The following is a 20337-nucleotide window of genomic DNA, read 5'->3' as shown; positions in this document are numbered from 1 at the left end:
TTCAATACACCCGAATATTAGACTGCATGTACTGAAGGCAACTCCCGGACAGCCAGCCCAGTGGACTGATTGTCCACAATCAGCAGGAACAGTCCTAGGTGAAGTGCAAATTGCATTCCCTGGTGCCTGACCCTTCCGAGCCATAATGATAATTGCTGCTAGGCAGCAAGCTGGGCTCATGAACAACTCAGGGGTTAGTGCCCTCCCCTCAGGGAGGCTACCAAGGAGTAGGGACTGCAGACATCTGATTGTGACAAAGTGCTAGCTTACCTGCTAATCAGTGCTCAGTAGTGGCTATTTTGTAATAACACCAAAGCTGAAAACACCACACCTCTCACCTCAAAAAAAGAGTAACATCTACTGCTTCTATATATTTCTGGTAAGAAATGAAATAGGTTCAATTTTCATCATCTGAGCAGTAAATCAAATATCAAATTTAAAACAATGAACTACAAAGAGCCTCCTCAAAATCACTTAGCATTGATAAATTAGTAATGTATTATTAAATTATTCATATCTTTTTTTTTCTCCTTCGGACTATAATGATATACTGTACACAGCACTGATAATTTACTTAGGCTGAGTCCATTCATTTAATTATGCTGCTAAACTTGGTAGGCCAATTGGTCATCATGAGAGTTTCCAGGCAAGCTAATCACAAATATATAGAACATGTCGCTTATTGTCCCCAGCGGCTAAGTGCTAAAATGCTATTTAGTGCTCAGAAGGTTAATGTCCTGCTTATGTAAATTGTCCAATTTAACATTCAGCAGCAGTATCATAAATTCCGGCTCCAGGATTTCATTAAACGTATGTTCAAACTAGTTGACCTTAAAGGTTAACAAGCACAAGTTAAACAGGACAATTATTTAACTCACTTCTTATCAAGAGACTGAAGCGTACTAGCCACTTAATAGCTCTGCACACTTCACAGTTAGATTTCTTATAAGGTCCCTGATAAAGTGGCAGGTCATGAATTTTCATAAGGATGTTGGATAATAACTATTTATCTGCACTTGTTTTTCTTTCTTATAAACTTAAACTTTGATCTGAACATTCAATTAGAAATGATTCCACAGAGAAGGACTCAGTGACTCAGGGAGCTGGTGTTTGCCTTCACTTGGGCCTGCACGAGGATTTAAAATCGTATCTGCATTGTCATTAATGGAAATTAACTCTTAAGTGTGCTGAGCTCAAATGAGGCATCGGGCCCAACACTGAGCTACAACATTGCTTACTGGTTTTGAACACTCGATTCTTTTCTTAGAAGACCCCCAAATGCCTATTAACCGCCTGGAGGAAATGCATTCTCCCTTGCATTTATATTATCATGTGTTTTAATACAAAAGAAAGTTAGATTACTCAAGACACCCTTTTCCTTGCTAGTCTTGTTTTCTCTTCTTGCTCTCCCTGGGCATTGTGAAATGGGAACAGATCTCTGGACATGATCGCCACAGCCTTGCTACCTCCAGCTCGGGGGCCGGGAAGCTTGGAGGGAAGTCCCTGAGCTGACATTCCCACGTGCTTCTCACTGCAGCAGGATCGGGCAGTGGCTTCGGGGGATACATTAAACTGGCAACCACACACTAGCAATCTCAACAGTTGGCGGCCACTGTACACCAGGAAAAGGCACGGACACCTTCTCCTCGCAGGTTCAACTGTGCAGACTGCATGCTGTCTACAAGATAAAGCAGCAAATAAGAGCAAAGAGGACGTATTAATAAATCATGAGCTAAATTTCTGTTAGGAGCTGAAATGGAGCAAGATGAGTCAAAAGTGCCTGTAGATACATCTACTGGGGGCATAATAAGTAATTTTTTTGAATTTGGTAATGTTCGTTAAAGGTAATTAAATGAAATGATAGAAAAGGGACAGACAGATAATAGATAGATAGACAGACAGATAGATATTAACACCTGTGACGCTTGGCCCAGCTCCTCTTTCTGCATTCCTTATTCCCCCAGAGGTTACTTATTGTTAGGAGCTGTTTAAAGAAATAACATAAGGAAGAAATATTTTCTACCATGAAAAAATGTGACAGTGCTTTATACCCTCTCGTGTTGCTCTTCATCCAAACTTCATCTTTTGAATATTGGCTTCAAATCCTGCCTGAAAGGGGACATAAATAAAGTGAAATGGCTAATGGACTAAAAACACTTATGATCAGGTTTTCATAACTAACATTATTGATAGCTTCTCTCTCACAGGCGCCCGCATACCCTGCCGTATTCATTCTAAAGTAAGATTTAGAGCCCTATTTGCAATAAAAAGGCTAGCGCATGCAAATAAAGAATGGGAGAGTGAGGCCTGGGGATGGCCTCCCTCGAGAGAGGGAGGAAAGACCTCTTTCCCAAGCACAGCTGACCACAGCGGGGACACAGAACACTTCTCCAGAATCCAGACGTGGTTGTGCATTTCCTGGTGTCCTGGAATGGCCTCCAGGGACAGGAAGTTGTTAAGTCATTAATTTGGAAACAACCTTTCCTTCCTACTGAGTGGCATTAGTATTTGAACTTGCTCATGTAAATAGATTTATATGCCATTAAAACAATAGCAACACTGCCCTGCAGGAAACGTAACAGTACAAGGAAGGAGGCAGACGAGATGGGAGCATTTTCATGGAAACTGGTGCTTCCCATGTCAACTTTAATGTCGTTTTCCTGGTTTTTTTCCACTTGAGTTCTCTATTTTAGCAAAGACAGTTGAAGAAGACCTTTCCAATGACTAGAACTTTACTTTGGGTTAATTTTTTTTTCTTATCAATAACCCTCTCTTTAAAAAATATTTTAGCTGCAGAAACAATAAGAAGATGCTAAAAATGCAGAAAGCATTTGATCTGCTTCTTGCTATTTAGATATAGTTTCGGGGACATAATTTTCTTCTCTTTTAGTTCTTACCATTCCCATCTCAGCAGAAAAAAAAAAAAAACCTTTTTTCTTCAATATCTGGACTTTCTTTATTATTCTAAAAAAATAAGTTCAGATTACATAGTAAACTGTAAATTATGGTTTTATTAAATTAAGTTAATTCAAAAAAGCATAGGATTTGTGGGACTGGCATAGTTACTCATGTCCACAGCTTCTGTTATGGTGAGTTCTCCTTGCCAGACCTTAGCAACTGTAAATAATGCTGCTAGGAGCAATTTCAATGAGAAAACTCCAGGTAGGATGGGTCTGCACTCAGCCACGTCTGCTTGCACCCCTCCAGAACTGCTGTCCACCACAGCCCGCTCCCTGGCCAGCGGCCAAGCCTGGAGATTTTAGTATCAGCCCTGCCCAGGTTTGGAGATGATCCTAACTATGCTTGTGAGTATGTGTAAGAGTCTGGGTGGACATTGGACAAGGTGTCCCTGTGGAAGGGACTCTTAGAGTAACATTTAGATGATGAGTGGGAAGAGTTGTAGGGGACAGAACCTATCCTCCAGGGAAAATAACATACACAAAGGACTGAAAATGGGAGATAAGATGGAAAATTTGTGAACAAAGAAATCCAGCATGGGGTGGGGAGGGTATAGCTTAAGTGGAAGAGCTCATGCTTAGCATACACAAAGTCCTGGGTTCAATCCCCAGTACCTCCTCTAAAAATAAAATGAATAAGTAAACCTAATTACCTCCCCCCTGCAAAAAAATAAAATAAAATATATTTTTAAAAAATCCAGCATGCCTGAAACGTTAAGTCAGGAGGAGGGAGGTCCAAGAGGAGGGTAAGGGGTGGACAGGGACTAGGGCTGGGTTTTCACCTTTGGCACTATTGACATTTGGGGCCAGAAGATTCTTTGATGTGAACCTTGGTCCTGTGTTTTGTGGCTGTTTGGCAGCACAATGGCTAGATGCCAACAGTACACTCCAGTGTGAGGACCGAAAAGGTCTCCAGATACTGCCAAAAGGCCCCTTGGGGGACAAACTTCTGGGATTGAGAACCACTCAGTCACTGGCCATTGCAGGGCCTTGAAGGTCACATCATGAAGAATAGGAGATCACTGTGACCTGACTTGTATTTTGACAAAATCATTACCTGCTGAATCCATGCAGGGAGACCATCTGGAAGGCCACTGCAGAAGTCCAGTGGAGGGAAAATGTGGGTTTTGACCAAGACAGTGGCAGCAGCATGGAAAGAACCTGATAGATTCAAGAGGTAGTAGGAAGCAGAATGCAAGTAGCATTAGTAATCTTGCCATGTACCTTTTTTTGACCGTTGTCACTGTTCTATTTGACCCTGCTCAAGGCCTGGGGATGAACCAGCAGAGCAGGCCTTCCTGTTATTATTCATCTGATTCCAACTGGTTACATCCTTCTTCTGATGCAGGAGCCTTCTTTGCTTATTACTTATTGCTCATCTTTATAATTTCTAACTCTGCAATTTTTATTAAGGTTGACCTTGGAACTGTCTGTGAAGGACACTGGTTGTATTTCCTTTTGAAGTGAAACTCAGGCCACACATGTTTGATCATCTATCTGTTTTTCTGGGGGGTAGGATTACTAGAAGCTTGTCACAGTGGCTCCCATCCTTCCACTGATCCCTATGTTACAAGGAGACTCAGGGAAGAACCCCAAGTACAAAGGAAAAAAAAAATATATATATATATATAATTGATGAGTCTGCCACAGTCTGAGCACTTGCTGAGGTCCACAGAATGATCTCCTGGTTATCTCACAGAAAAATCAACAGGCGTCAGAATGTATTTATTACCCTATTTAGTGGATTTCAGTAACAGTCTCATTATGACCACTCTCACACAGTGGAATGCCTTTTCCATTAGTAAAAGAAGGAACAAAAGGTCATAGCTTCCCTGCAACTTCTATCCACTAATTAGAGAGACCCTTTACTAGGTGAGGCTGAACATAATTGGGCCATTACCTAATCCCATTACAAAGTAAAAAATATACAATTTCATTCTTGTTGGTTTTCCTGTGAGTAAGACACAGATCATCAATGGATGTGCCAAGTGTAGCAAGAATATTACTGATGGGTTTACTAAATGTGAGATTCCAGGTCCAGGGATTTTATTAATATTCCCACATTAAAGAACCTTAATGGACAGGTAGCCATCTGGGACCTACTTCTGATCCAAAGCCATCCTAAACATCTAGTTTTACCACTGTGACCCTTATTCAACAGCAAGCTCAGGAAATACTGACACTGAGAGGAAAACTCTTCTCCAACAAAGACACTAAGGTTTCCTTAGGGCCAATGATATTCCAGGAACAATTTTTTCTTACAATGTCACTCTAGGGCCCTCTACTGACAAAGGTTAACAGCTTGCTAGTAGGCAAAAAAGAGAAATAGTTAAAAGATTCAACTACATTTTCACAGAGCAGCCAAAAAGGGTGAAGGTAGAGCTGACAGGCAATAAGCTGATAATCATCACAAGTATGTACAAATTCTCATCCTAGTACATACATAACTTCAGTTATTTCCATCATACAGTGGACATTCTATTAGCATCCTGTCAATTATTTTAGTTCATTTTAAGGGCAGAGGTGTTTTTTTTGGTTTTTGTTTTTTATTTTTTAAATTTATGAATTCTAGTGGCGCCAGAAATTTCCATGATCTATTTTCAGTACATACTTACGAAATGCTAAAACGCAACAATCTGAGAAGGCAATATAGCTAGGCAGCTGAAAAGACCTTGGAGCAGGCTACTTAGGTTTGGATGTGATTCTGCCACTTACTGGTTTTATGAACTTGAGCAACTATTTAAGCTTTTTTTGTGCCTCATCTGTATAATGGAAACAAGAGTACCTAACTTACTGGCTTAGTATGAAGATTAAGTAGTTAATACAGGAATCTCTCATTTAATAGTAGCAATCCCTTTCTGAAAATCAGGCTTCTGCAGGAAAACCTGTATAATAAATCAACCAACTCCCCAAGCAATTTCTTAAACTGCAACTGAATGTAGTAAATCCTTGTATATAAATAAACCATATAAAGACGTAAAATGCTGAAAACATCACTCACTCCTGATCACCGATTAATATTAACAAATGGTACCTCTTTGCTAGACATCTCCCTTTCCGCTGTAATCATTTTTCTCTCTTACTTTAGTTTCCTTCTCTACAACTTCTTCAGTGCTTTCCCAATTTTGTTTTTAACTCATTGTATAACACTAGGCAAAAACAAGGGCTAAATATGAATGTTAGCAGGACACAGGTTCCAGACCAACACACAGGGGCAGTGAAAGGCTTACACAGGATGGTGAGAACTTCTGGGCACCAGCAGTATCCAAAGAGGCACACTGAGATGCACCTCTCCTGTTGACAATAGCTGTGCTTTTCAAAAGGTTCAACTATTATGCTGGAATTTGATCTTTTGCCAATTATAATTGGAATGTAACTTTTCCTGTACAGCTTTATTTACAATGTATTGAATTTGGAGGATGTAAATATAACTTTGCCCTATATAATCATCAACTAGAACATGTCCAATTGAAAGGTTCGAACTCCTTTAGAAATTCTGAGTATTAAAAACCAAGAAGTGCTCTTCCAGGAAAACGCTAAGCTTAGAGAAAGCCTCTAGATTATGCCTGGCCTATGGAACACGAGGGAAGGGTTTGCTACATTATCCGGGGGACTTGTGAATGGTTGCACACTATCATTCATTCATCCCTTCCAAAAATATATTTTTGAGTTCTTACCACGGGCCAGGCCCCATTGCTAGCCTTGGGGGGTTGAATGGTGAATGAAATATGGTCCTTACTGCCAAGGAGCCAAGTTAGGGAAAGAAAATACGGGCAGGCTGTGGTAGCAGCTTCGAGGGAAGGCGGGATGCGAAAGCAGTGACAAAGGCTGACCTCAGGGAGAAGCGAGCCCCCGGGGTTGGGGGGGAGGCAGGGGCAGCTCGCCGAGGGCAAAGCTTTTTGCATTCTCGGTGGACACCGCGCCTCGGGCGCTGCGAGCCTCCGGGGTCAGAGCTAGGTCGGAGGGAGGAGGATGGGGCTGGAACGCTTAACACCCGCGACCCAGGGGAAGAAAACGAGATTCTATTCGGTTTGCAATTGAAAACCACCCCAAGGGTTAATCAGACGGCGGTTACCTGATCAGAATTGTAAGAAAAATCTCGCGTGTTGTGTTGTGAATCTTTGCTGGTGGTGATCCGGGGAGAGGGGATGACATTCTCATATTCTTATTATCAATCCCCAATGTATTTTTCCTCGCTTTCTACCTTCTAGCGATTTTGGTAGGCACGTAAAGGAGCTTCATCGAACACGCTAAAAAAAAAAAAAACAAAACAAAACCATGAAATAAAACAGCAGATAAGGAGACGGCCCTGAGGACGAAATGAAAGTGGACCGGGCCGGGTTGGGGCCGGAGTGGGGCGGCGTACCAGAAAAAGGGCGAGCGGGCAGAGTCGGTGGAGAACGTTTATTCACTGATTTTTTTTTTTTCTTTTTTTAACTTTAGCAGACAGCACTTATCACCACCCAGTCCTCTTTCCAATCCACATCCTGAGGCTCCAGCCCGCGAGCTTCCAGCTGGATGGCCCCGCCCCGGAACCTTGTATTCCCGGAACTAGATTCGGCAGTTACTTTTATTACCCCCGGACACAACTCTCGCGGGACGCTTCCGGTGAAGAAACATGGCGGCGGCCGTTCAGGACTCACGTGTGAGTGCGGGGGAAAAGCTGAAAAATTCACTGAAGAAGAAGAAGAAAATGAAAATGGTAGCCAGGGCTGTAGCACCGGAGCTGGACGATAAGGACAAAGACCCTTCGGATAATGGAGGTAACTGACTAAGGACTGAGTTTTGACTTCTCATAGGAAAGGCCGGGCTGAGTTTGCGGGAAGCAGGGGATGCCAGTGCATTTGCCGCTGGCCGCCCGAATTTGATCTCCTCAGGTTGTCGAAGGGGCTGCTTTAGCTCCGTGAGAAGGCTTGGGAAAGTGGTGTTCAGGGGAAGGATGCAGTCGAGTGTTAAAGCTTCCACATTCTTTTACTAGACATTTTCGTCGTCACTGTGATTAATTTAAAACAGATGAAACTGCTGTTTCTTACAGTAGCAAAAAAGAAGCTTACAGTAGCGAAGGGCGAAAGGAAGGGGGATACTTGAAATTGCCCAGAATGAGATAGGTCTCATAGGGAGGGTAGAGCAAAAGGCCGAAAGAGGAAAACGGATGGTATACATGAGCCCAGCTTAGCATTACTTCCTTCTATCTTATACATAGTACTTATATTATTTTATTTTAACGTGTCTCTCTCCTTATAGATATGTTTCTCAGGTGCTGGAACTATGTCTCATTCACCTTAATTTTCATAGGGCCTTCCTTGCACATTTTGGTACTAAATTTTCTTGTTGAATAGATAAATAAGGTGTCATTTCATCTAGGCCTTAGAAGGATGAATAGTTTTCCAAGCCTAGGGGTGGAGAGGACAGTTTTCTCAGATGTAGGGAAAAGCCCATACAGTGGCATGCAGTGTCTTAAAATGCATGGGCTAGTTAGGGCAGAATGAACTGTTGGCTTTGATTCTAGCTCTCACAGGAGTTGCTGAAACTCAAAACAGAAGACAAAGCCACATTGTAAAGGGCCTTGTGTGTCATATGAAGGAGGTCAGATTCCCACTTTGTAGGCAATAGGGAGCTGTTGAGACCTTTCAGGCAAGAGAGTGACACTTATAAGTGTCACTGCTGACTATATTAGACTGCCATGGAGTGTCAGAACAAGTAGGCAATTGCAAAACTCTGTTAGGGGTTGCACTAGGATTGGACAGTGAAGACAGAGGAAAGATCCCCACTTGAAGTGTTCTTCGGAAGGAAACCATTGAATTTTCCACACAGCCAACTTCCAAATAAACTTGTAGCACCGTAAATTTTGGGTGTACTGTAATGTTAGAAGAATTAGGTAATGATAATAATAGCTGTATTTTTTGAGCTTTACTTTGTACTAGGTACTGTTCAAAGCTTCTACAAATCACTTTAATTAAATAACAACCTCTTGAAATAGATACTATTCTTATCCTCAGTTTACTCACAAGGAACTGGGACACAGAGGTTATAAGTTGCTCCTCTAATACGTAAGCTGATAAACAAGTTGATAAATGACACAGCCGTTATTGAAGTTTGCTCTGGACTCTGACCAATAACTCCCCTGATAGGGTTGAGGAACCAGGGAGATATAGATGATCAAAAAAAAAAAAAAAAAAAAAAAAAGCCTATCCAGAAAGTAAAAGGCCAGGGGCATGGAATCTTAAGAAAGGATTGGGTATGAGGAGGCCTTAGTATTTAGACAAATATTTCTTCCCCTCAAGAAGGTTCCATCACTGTGGGATGTTTTTGTGATCAGATTTCTGTAGCACTCCTTCCACTGTTAACTGTGGTCTTCTTTCCTTCCTCTCTTCTCTCATCCTTCCTCCCTTCTGTCCTTCCTTCCTTTCTCTCTCTTTTTTTCCTCCTAACATCCATGTATTATCTCTAGAAATCAGTTATCACTTTTACTTAATTGTGACATAAACTTGAATGATAGCAGAGTGATTCAGACTGAGGTTGTGGTAAATTGTAGTACTCTTCATTAGGGACTGAAATTTGGTCATAGTAAAATTGCAGGTGATCATGAATCAGAGAAATGTGGAGGGTAAAATGCTACAGTCAGCATTTTAGTAACAGGTAAATGTCAAGCATTTTAAAGGAGAGGATGACACCCCTAGTGAGTTAACCTCGAACTACTCAGATTTATTGAACTGACACCTTGTTGGAGGTTTAGATACAATGGATTGTTCGCTCTGAAGTTTGTAGTCTAAACAGAAAACACAAGCACACAGTTTTCCCAGTCGGTAAATCAACTCAGGTGAAAAAATAAAAGCACTGACTGATGATATCAAGTATTATAAAGAGGGAAATGATAACCTCTATCTCTAAGTTATCATTGAACTGCTTGGATTTATTGAATTTATGCGTGGTTGGAAGTTTAGACACAAGGCTTACTTGCTTCTTAAGCTTGTAGTCTTTAAAATAAAAAAGAAGAAGAAGAAAAGCTCTGTAGTCAGTAAATCAATTCAAGTGAAAAAAGCCTTGGTCAGTGCCATGATATGTTGACCCCTCCCTCATAGAATGTGCCCATAGACCCATAAACTAGAGGGAGGAATGGTAATTTCATGTTTTCTGAATTGTTCTGGCCACATACATGAAAAATGGCCATGTACTTCTAACACCAGAGTTATAACAATCCGGTTTAGAAGATCTAGGAGCTATCCCTTCATTTTGATAAACTACAAAGCTGTATTTAGGATATAATAACCTAGCAGATAAATGTGCTTTTCATCAAACTGTCGCTTATGGTCTCCTTAATCGTTTGAGTTACTTAAAATAGCAAAGGAACATGCTTCAGAAATGAAATATGTCATAGTCCTCCTTGAGTGGTTTAGCAATTTATAGGACAGACTCAGGAAGCAGACTACTTCCAGGCTCTGTCTGCTCTGGCTTGACCAGATAGCACATAGTAATCACATCGGACAGTTTGTCCCATGGTTAAACTTTAATTTTATTTTTGGTTGTTTTTATGGAGACCTGGGGTGACTTCATTTTTTTCAAAGGTAAATGCTTTTTAAAAAGTTTTCGAGCATCAATTTTGAATATTCTAAATATAGTAAGAAAGGCAGGGAAGATCGCGCGGCATGAGCAGATGATTGACTCCTAGAGTGGGAACGACAGTGTCACAGAGCTCTGAATAACCAGTGGTGGTGGTGTGGTGTGTGTGTGTGTGTGTGTGTGTGTGTTCTTGGGCAGAATGAGAATGGGCCTAAGGAATGGCTGCTCTGGTTAACTGAGGCTTAGATAGAAATTCCTTTTTAATTCAAACTTTATTAAACTTTTATGAATATTTTCTGCTTTAGTTCAGTATACATTAGTCTGACTTGAACGTTTGGTGCCCAGCTTTGTAGTACCTTAGAAGTCAACAGCCCCATCACCCTACCCTGTTAACTTTGTGACTTTGGGCTTTTTTTTTTTTTCAGCTTTTCTAAGTGTCAGAATCATTCCTTATGTAAATAATAAAAGCAACTCAGAGGGTGTTGTGACGATAAAATGATTATACATAAAAAGTGTTTTAAATAGTACTCTGCCCTAAATACATGTTGGTTACTTGGTATTAATCCTTATTTTAGAGTGCTCTGAAAGCTGTGGGGCAGAGACAGTGACCATTTCCAAAATAAAGGCAAAAGTGGGTTGCTCACGATGAATCTCTGGCAGGTGGGTTATAGACTATAAGCAAGACTGGGTAGAGTTGTAATGGAAGTAAAATTCATTTTACCCTCTCTGTACTTTGGCATCCTTTTTGCTTTTCAAATTCATCAGCTCTGGCCTTCAGGTGCCCATGTGCTCTGGTTACCATCATCTGCTTAGTGCCCACTGTGTGCCAGGGGTGTGCTAAGTGCTTTTCACGCATTACCTCATTGAACTGTCGTAACAACCAGTGAGGTAGGTATTATTTTTATCCCAACTTCACTGAAAAGAAACTGAGACACAGAGGAATTAGGTAACTTGCCCACAATTCCACTGGTAGAAAGTAATAGAAGCAGGACATAATGCCAAGTCTCTCTGATTTTATCATCTGAGGTCTCAGCCCCTGTGCTGTAACCGTCTGGCCATCCAGAGCTTCCCATCAGCACGGCACATGTCCTGTGGATTCCAGCCCTCGGCGCATTGCTTCCTTTTCCTTGTTCCTCTCCTCTCCTCCACAACCGTATTTAAATTCTCACTGTGTGTGTCCTGTGTGTACATCATGGGTGTGTTTGTGTGTGTGTGGTATCTGATTGATGCTCACTGTGGGCTAGGCACTCATTTTAAGAAATTTGCATACAATAATCCATTTAAGTATCACAAAACCCCAATGAAGTGATACTGTTTTATTGCCATTTTTACAGAGGAGGAAACTAGGGTGGAGAACTTTAAAACTTTCAGAAAGTTCATGTGGATTTGTGTCTGGAGTTAAGATTGAATCAGGCAGCTATTCTGTGTCCTTACTCTTTAACCACTATTAATGAATCTCAGTCAAGCTTTCTTGAGAATCCTGTTTGATTTAGAGTAAATCCTAAAGATGTGAAGTAAATTCACAGTTAATCAATAGTGTTGTTGCTCCCAGATGATAATTGTATTTAAAAAAAACAAAAAACAGCCTTCTTAACCCAATAGAGAAACTTAAAAAAAAAAAAGGACCTTAGGTAAGTGGCAGGAGAAAAAGGCACTAGCGGTTTGGCCACTTACTGGACGCACACACCTAGAGTGTAGAAGTTTTAAACTGCTTGTTTTTTATTTGGAACTTGATCTATGTTATTTCTTGGATCATAAATCAGACTGGCTTTTTAATATAAACCAACAGCTTTTTCCTACCCAGTTCTTACCGTCCAATCCCCAAATCTCCAGTTTCAGCCAGTGTGAGCTTCCTGTTATTTTGTAAATATCTTACCTTCTTCATTCCCCTACCTTTGGGCATGCTGGTTTCCTCTCCCTGGGACGTCAGTAATAATGTTGATAACAATAATAATTTTAATTTGAATACAGAGCATTGACTCAAGTCTGGGATGCTTTTGGTTCTAGATTCAGTGATCTTGCCGCTGCCTCTTTCAATTGGCCTAGGTTGTAGACTCTGTTCCCTTCTCTTGTCATTCATACTCTTGCTTTACCTTTAAGAAACAACTTGAATATCATCTTTTAAAAGATACCCCCAAGCGGTCATCCTTTTTCATTGTTTTTCTTTTAGAAGAATGCTTACAAATTATACAAATTGTAAAATCAGATTTTACAGTTGGTTAACTGATTTATCTGTCCTACTAAACATTTGACTTCTTCAAGGAGACCTAGAATTTGAATTTTTATTTTGCCCTTCCTTTGTCATCATTCATGAGTACTCGGTAAATATTGAGGGACTGTGAGTCTTCTTAAAACACTTTATCCCAGTTCCAAAGGCTAAGGAAAATGGCTCACTTTCCTGCCAGCAGTGAACCGTATCTGGGATCAGGGACAGATGGCAAGTTTGAAAGGCTGGTGGAAGTCTGGGGGAAGGCAGCAAGAGATGGGAGATTCCTGCGTCTCCCTCATTACCTCGGAGGTCTAACCATGCCCTGTTCAATGTGGTAGCCACTAGCCACTTTAATTAAAGTAATTGAAATTAAATAAAATTAAAAATTTAGTAACTATGGTACCTGCCACACTTGAAGTACTCAGTAGGTTCATGTGGCTGGTGGGCAGCGCTGATAATAGAACATTTCTGTGAATGCATAGAGTTCTATTGAAACCTTTAGTTATTACTTACATTAAGCATTTGTTGTAGCCCTTAATTTCTAGATTTTTAAAACAATGCAAAATTAGAGTTAATGTTCAAAATAGCACACAGGATTTCAGAGGAATTTTGTGCTTACCTGGTTCCCTGGGTATATTCACTTAACTTCTGTTAAATATCAGTGGTAAATTCAAAAAAATCTCCTGTTCATAGGATATAGTAAATTTTTAAGGACCAGTTCTGTTTTCTGATTTGCATAGTAATTATCTTTGGTCTCCTAGAAGTAAATCTGTTTTATAGTATGCTAGAAGACCTCATTACATTGACATTTAAAATTTATTTATATAAAATTACATTTCCATTGGCAGTGAACGTGTGACTAAAAACTTCTGAGCTAGAGCTTAAAAAAATAATAAGAACTGTGACTTCAGCAAATTCTTCTGGAATTTTTTTTTTTTTAATTGGTGGGGAAAGGGCATGTTGTATGAAATGGTATTATCTAAAACCTCACGGGTTTATGCATGTTGTGGTAGTCATACTAGGTAAGACACACACCAAAGAAAAATAGCCAAGGTTTAGAAATGGGGAATTGGAGTGGCTTATCCAACTATAAAGCCCTTGCCTGCGTTTACAGTGCAGGTGAAAAATGTGAAATTCGCAGCAATTTGTGTGTGAATTCATCAGGACAAAACACTAGATGTCAGTGTTGCAGTTTTGACATTTTACCGGTAGCTAGTAAAGACCTCTGCTTTTAATCACCCAGATATTCTTCAGTGACATAAACTTTGAAGCCTTCATGCCTCTTTGCATTTAGATAAATGCTTACTTAGTAAAGGTGCTTTTCAGAGAATTGTTTATTTTTTTTATCAGTACCTGTGTAGTGCTGCTGACTCTGAGTAATAAAACATATGCAATATTAACGTATTTATTTTTCAGCTAACTACATTCTCCAAGCTGTGTTTTTCAACATACTTTCCAGGGAACACTGATTCTAGGAGATACTTCTTGGGGAAAAGCTGTGTGGAATCTGGTATATAATAGACATTCAGATTTTCGTTGGGTTGGGTGACAGTGCTTTCAGCGTTTATTGACAAAATTTAGGTACTTTCTTTTTGTACTGTGGGCAGTGATAGAATTCTTACATCACCTAGATTCGCATGTCAGATTCTACTCATTTTCTAAGATTTCTTAAATTTGTCTGGTATACAGAATGCAGAGAAGGCTTCAAATTAAGTAAGTGGCAAATTAATTTCTCTTTAAAAAATTCTTCCTCTTTATTAAGAAGTATGTAGCACATCAGAGCAGTAGAATTATTAGTGATTTCTTACTTCCTTATCATTTTCTTTAATAGTTTTTGATACCATTAATATACTTTGTTTTAAGATCATGCTTTTTAAAAATGTGAAGTATTATTTTGCTATCTGTGTTCAACTCTAATTTTATGTATTCTGTTACTTTTTGAAGGTACTTCATCCTTACTCCTGTTCTTGAGGCTCATTTTTGTATATGTATAAAATATTCTATGTACTTTCATTTGTTATTTTCTAATATGTTAACAAGTCTTTGTTTGAAATGTGTTAAATACTTAGTTTTTCATCCTTTTATTTCATGAATTCTCAGCCCTGAAAAAATAAAAGTATTACGCAGAAGTAATACCAAAACTGCAAGTATGATGATGACTAGCTAAAAGTCAGGTCTTCAGCAGTTCTCTCTTAATTCATGGCTTGAAATCAAGAGATTAGAGAGAATCACTCAGAATTAAACAGCTGACTGTACATTCAGTTCCTTTCACTTTGGTCATAGCCATAATCTGATGTAAAAAAACAAAACAAAAGAGGCTCAAAGGATATTTAAAAGCAAAATATGCACATTTTAAAAAATAATTTAAAGAAGAAATGGGGGCTTAGAGTTGAAGAATAGATAGATAATTTTGAAGTAACAAAAAGATACAGTCAGTGGACTTTCTGTAGGTAGAAGCAGAGGTCCTGGTTATGGTGTGTAGCTTTGGCAAAGGCTAAGTGGGCCCAGAGCAGACTTCTTGAAATGTGGTGCTTCTGGGCTGTGGGTTGCCTGTCAGTCCTCTAGATTTCTAAGTTTAGTTTTTGCTTTGGGTGGGAAGACATCAAAATTGAATTAAGTGAAGAGCGGCAGGAAACCTGTTTATGTCTAGGCCTGTTTTCTTCTTCTCTTTTAGGGTTACTTTAAATAGTATTTTATCTCAATACAAGTCAGCATAGAAATTTTTATCTACATTACTAACAGTGTTATTTAGTAGAAGGAAAAGGCTGAAGGTAATGGCATTTTCTGTATTAATCTTGGAGATTCAACTAATTCTGGAGTTGACCAAAGAACGCGCGTTTATTACCCAAAGATGCCGCGAAGCAGCAGCTGTTGGTATATCCCTGAGTTTCCCTCTTCTTTGGTCACTTCTTAGCCTTGTTTGTTCGCTCGTTTTCTGTGTATTAAGAAATATTCCAAGTTACTAAGCTGTTGGACGATTTTCTCGTTTGAAGTAATCCTAGTAAGTTCCATTGGTTTCTAAAGAGCAAAGCAGAAGCTCTTCAGAAAGCTCTGGATCTTATCTATGCACACAGACTACTGGCACTTGTGCTCTTGTTGCTAGAGTTCAGTGAACTTCAGAAGCTAAGAAAGGCTGCAAAACTTACAAGTGCCCAGAGCTTCTTGACAAGTTGATTTTCAAGCAGGACCACCAACTGGATTGTTGTTTCAGTTAATCCTCTGAGCCCAGCCATTTGAATCTTACATGATGAGGTAGTTTGCTGATAACCTGTATATGCTTTTTTTTTTTTTTTTTTTTTTTGGTGGTTCTACATGATAAAATTCACCAGTTTACAACTATATCCTCAACTCAGAACTTGATATTTTCATTCAGTCATCCAGAAGTACAGTCAAATTTTGGGCACACATCCTTTTGTTAGATTATTTTTCAAAAATGTTAAAACACCCAATTTAATCATGTTCTATGCAAATTCTATGAAAGGAAGCTGGCTTTTAGATTTTTCTGCACTCAGATTCAGAATTTTAAACATCTGGACCAAAGCCCTCAGAGAACTTCCTCTGCCTGCTCTATCCCATAGAAACATTGTACTGTTTTCTTGATGAAGTTTTTGTTAATTTGTTTTCAAAATAATCATTAGTCCCTTAAAGTAGTTTAATGACACAAGTTAAAGCCTGTGGATGGGAACACACCCTGCATTGGCCCCACGTCAGCATCTGTCACCACCTTGACAACAGGATGAGAGGGGGTTGTTGGGTTATTTCTGCTCCCTGGGTCCTGGGTGCTGAAGCTCCTGCAGCCTCTCCTGTCCACATGGCTTGGCCAGGTCTTCGGGGGTAGATGGCAGTAAGACAGAGGGTCCTGCCATTCTCCACTGTTACTGCAGCTGTGTGACTCGGAAGAGTCTCCTTTTGCTAGAATGGAGACAGATGGAGAATCGTTAGCCTTAGGAAGGGTCCTGGGGTCTTGCCGTGGCCTTGCCAAGCTCTGCCTCTGGTATTAAAGTTTAATTTGTTTCTACTGTTAGGTTCTGTAGAAAGCTGTGGATCGGAAAAGGATCACTTTTCTTCTGGTGATGAAGCAGTAGAAGCTGACAATGAAGATGAAGTTGACCCCTGTGGCAGTGACAGTGAAAATGCTGCAGAAGCTGGTGTTGGAACTAATGTGGGCTGGGCAGATGCCATGGCTAAAATCCTGAACAAGAAAACTCCTAAAAGTAAACCCACCATTCTGGTGAAAAACAAAGAGCTGGAAAAGGAAAAAGAAAAGTTAAAGCAAGAGAGACTGGAGAAGAGAAAACAGGTGTGTCCTACCAGTCTTTCTGTTGATTAGATCGTCTGGTCTCGTTCTTATCTGTACCAAGTTGCTCCTTTGGTGTTTGTCCAGCTAACGTTCCGATTTGTAACTTGCTTTTTACATGGGGGCAGGTAATCAAGGTTCTGGTCAGAAACCGAGTCTGAATCATTCCATTGCACATGTGCACTTTCTGTTCATCCAAGCGAAGTGATAGACGTGTAAACTCCAAGGCAATGTATCTTTTTAAAATAAGTAGTTACACATGTGGCAGTGACTCCTGGGTCTGAATATTTTATTCAGTTTAACTGTCCAGACACTAACTTTACTTATTAGTTCTAAACTAGTAGAATCATTATTAGTCACTTTTTGCTTAAAACCTATTTTACAATATAAATTTACAGAGATGTCATTGTTGGGGGTGGTTGTGGTTCACTGCTCGATAAACTTGAATTCATTATACCTTTTGTTAAACCACCAAATTAGAATAAGTTAGACTCATGCAATCTGCTAATTAAAGGCCAAAAGTTGGCCTTAGGTTTTTTGTTGTATAAATATATAAATAATTACAGAGATAATAAGATTTTATATCCCTTGATGAAGTATTTCTACATCTAAAATATTTGGTTACTGAAATAGGTATTATTTTTTAATGAAAGACAAATGACTTTCCACAATCATACTGGCAATATAAAAGTGCTAATTTCCAAAAGGTACTTTATAGGTAAAAATGAAAAAAAAAATAGATTTGAGTTGACATTTGTTTCCTTTTAAGTTCATCATCCCTTTATCTTGTTTCAAGATGAATATTTTCTTTGTTGCTAATACTGGTTGCTCTGTGCAAAAGGTTATACAGAGATGGAACTTTTCAAATCTTGCTCTTGAACAGAATGTTCTAGAAACAGAACGTATTCTATCATTAATTCAGTATTCTCATTGTACCTTATTGACGATAAATTTTGTCTCTAAATCTTACTGGTAGCCTTTCAACTGAAAATTTGAATCTTTATTTTCCACCTGGCAAAAGCTAGAAGAGGCTGTAAAAATACCAGAATCCTTAATGACCCCTAGTCCCAGTGTTCCACTGGGAGAACAGCATCTTGAAGCCAACAGAAGTGAGTCTCTGACTCCGCTCTAGGCCAGAGCTTTGAGCGCTGGAGGTGGTGCCGTCCACACTGTGCACGAAGCCCGCGTGTGGACACCAGACATCCGACGCAGCAGCTGCAGCTCCTCTTAGTGTACATTTCTGGGGAGGGTCTGTGTCAAATTTCCTTGTTTCTTAATGCTAAATATTATTGGTTTCCAGAATGATGACTACTCATTTCTAATCCTAAGTATAAAAATACATTTCACAGTTAAAAAATATTTTGGAATCGTGCATGCCTATTATCCCCTGGGTATAATAGATCATTAAGAATCGACTGTTTTAAAAGTAAGACTTTTTATTTCTGGCATAATCTGATAGTGAATTTCATGATAGTTAAATGATCTGATTTGGAGAAGAATCTATTCCTTTAAAAAAGGAATCAGAGTAATCTTTATAGGAAGAGCAAAGATTTGGTTTTACCATGATTAGACATTTTCATTAATACGAAATGAGAGATTAGATGGATGGGGAAAAAGAGGAGATAAAAGGAGGCCTTTTCCCCCTGGTTCTTATTACTGGCTCTGATGCCCACCAGCTTCTTGTTGATTAGCTCACCATATTCAGTGTATCCTGAGAAAGGGGACCTGGAGAAGCAATGCATCAGATCAAATACCTGAGACCATGAAACTCCCCGGAAACAATTTTGAATTAGATTATATTGTCCGTGGGATTTTCTTATTTCCTGACCCCCTTCTGTTTCTACATTAGAGCAAAGAGTCGGCTTGCGGTAGTTGTGACTGATAGGCCACGTGTGGTGAGGACATTGGTCAGGTGTGCCAGAGAGAAAAGAAAGGTAGTCGCTGTAGAAATAGCATATATCTGGAAATGATGCCATTCTTTTAAAAGCTGATATAAATTCTTAATAATTCTGACTGCTGAGGAAGTCAGTTTCTAAAAGTAAAGAGAAACACTGTCTAAACTTGCGGTTGTGAAAGAGGGTAGTGTGGAGTCTTGCTGCCTCTTCCTCTGCGGATCTGGTGATGGGAGGTCAGGAACGTGGCTGTCTCACTCCCCGCCCTGACCAGCCTGCTCTGTGCTGGCAGCGCTCCAGGCCCCTGCTGTCAGAGAGCCTGACGGAAACTCACTTGGCGCCTCTCACATGACACGCGGAGTGCTAACCACAGGCTCCCTGAGCCGAGCCCCTAAAAGTGTGGGTGTTTGAAAGTCCCCGTGACAAACTAAGCCGGAATGATTTATTACCTTTGTCCTCTCACAGAGGATCGTGTCAAAGTATGCTGCACTTTCAAAAATGCCTAATATTCTTTCGCATAACAATATTTATAACACAGCTTGATAAGAAGCGGGAATGGGAAATGATGTGCAGAGTAAAGCCAGATGTTGTCAAAGACAAAGAAACAGAGAGAAATCTCCAGAGGATTGCAACGAGGTAAGACAGTGTGTTTGCCCTTTAAGTATACTAAAGCTTTGATAGTGGTCCATCCGTTCCTGGCTAGATTTGCTTCTTAAGCTCTGCCTTCTCAGAGCCAAGTGATTTCTTTCTAAGCCTGCCTATTTAATACTGAATTCAGCCACAGGTTGTGGGGGTCTCCTGAGGCCAGAATATAATGTGCTAAGTGTATATTTGGTATGAACCTTTTTCAGATCATCTTGTATTTTATCATCAGGAGAACAGTACAGTCAGACCTCTTACTGCCTTTCTCTTACGACTGGTTGTCAAAATTTATGGCACTAGATGATTATTGTTGTTACCTTGCATTATATTCATGGTATAGCAGCTTCACACTGTCCTGTCACTCTGCATTTTTTTATCGTTGGCACCAAACGTTTTATGCCCTCTGTGTCCAGAGATAAATAGGATCTGGTGGCTGCTGCATGGGCCTTGCCCACTGACCTGCAGCAGTCACTCTGAGAATAAAGGTAAGTCCTGTGTGTTGGGAACATACAATGGGAGATTGTGTAGGGGAGTCGAGGAAGGCTCCCCGGAGGAGATGACGTTTGGCTTGCTCTGTAAAGAATATAGCAGTTACAGTTAGTGCGTTACTGTTAACTTCCTAGTTCCCTGCATTATTTTGGTCATCTTCTAATCTATCTGGGTGTTGTTCGGTGAGACAGGTTGGTCGGGTCAGGGTGAGCAGCAGAGCCAGGTTGCTGACCCATCCCAGCACTGAGGTATTATCTGTGTCCCTGGGCGCTTACTTAATTTCTCTCTGTC

The 20337-nt window shown here is 40.0% G+C and overlaps 1 protein-coding gene and 1 long non-coding RNA gene across 4 annotated transcripts in view; one reads left to right on the top strand and one right to left on the bottom strand.

Moving 5' to 3' along the window:
• Positions 1 to 7528, bottom strand: part of LOC116659327 — a 73811-nt gene extending 66283 nt beyond the window's left edge. Inside the window, exons 1-4 of one of the 3 annotated variants that reach the window (XR_004314645.1) lie at positions 7324 to 7528; positions 7033 to 7207; positions 4015 to 4118; positions 2052 to 2109 (exon numbers count right to left, since the gene is read on the bottom strand). This is a non-coding gene — a long non-coding RNA (uncharacterized LOC116659327). Of the gene's footprint in view, positions 1 to 2051; positions 2110 to 4014; positions 4119 to 7032; positions 7208 to 7323 lie in introns of those variants that run through there. The other 2 variants (XR_004314646.1, XR_004314644.1) reach the window with 2 other exon arrangements.
• A 3-nt stretch (positions 7529 to 7531) lies between these two features.
• The window catches only part of RRP15 (ribosomal RNA processing 15 homolog), a 37920-nt gene continuing 25114 nt past the window's right edge, over positions 7532 to 20337 (top strand). Inside the window, exons 1-3 of the mRNA XM_014562161.2 lie at positions 7532 to 7720; positions 16752 to 17026; positions 19454 to 19551. Coding sequence (XP_014417647.1) covers positions 7576 to 7720; positions 16752 to 17026; positions 19454 to 19551 — 518 coding nt within the window. The 5' untranslated portion in view covers positions 7532 to 7575. The remainder of the gene's footprint in view (positions 7721 to 16751; positions 17027 to 19453; positions 19552 to 20337) is intronic.

This window comes from Camelus ferus, chromosome 23 (assembly GCF_009834535.1).
Source record: "Camelus ferus isolate YT-003-E chromosome 23, BCGSAC_Cfer_1.0, whole genome shotgun sequence".
Lineage (NCBI taxonomy): Eukaryota > Metazoa > Chordata > Mammalia > Artiodactyla > Camelidae > Camelus > Camelus ferus.
Note: the sequence above shows the minus strand (reverse complement) of the source record. Positions and strands in the feature narration are given on the sequence as shown.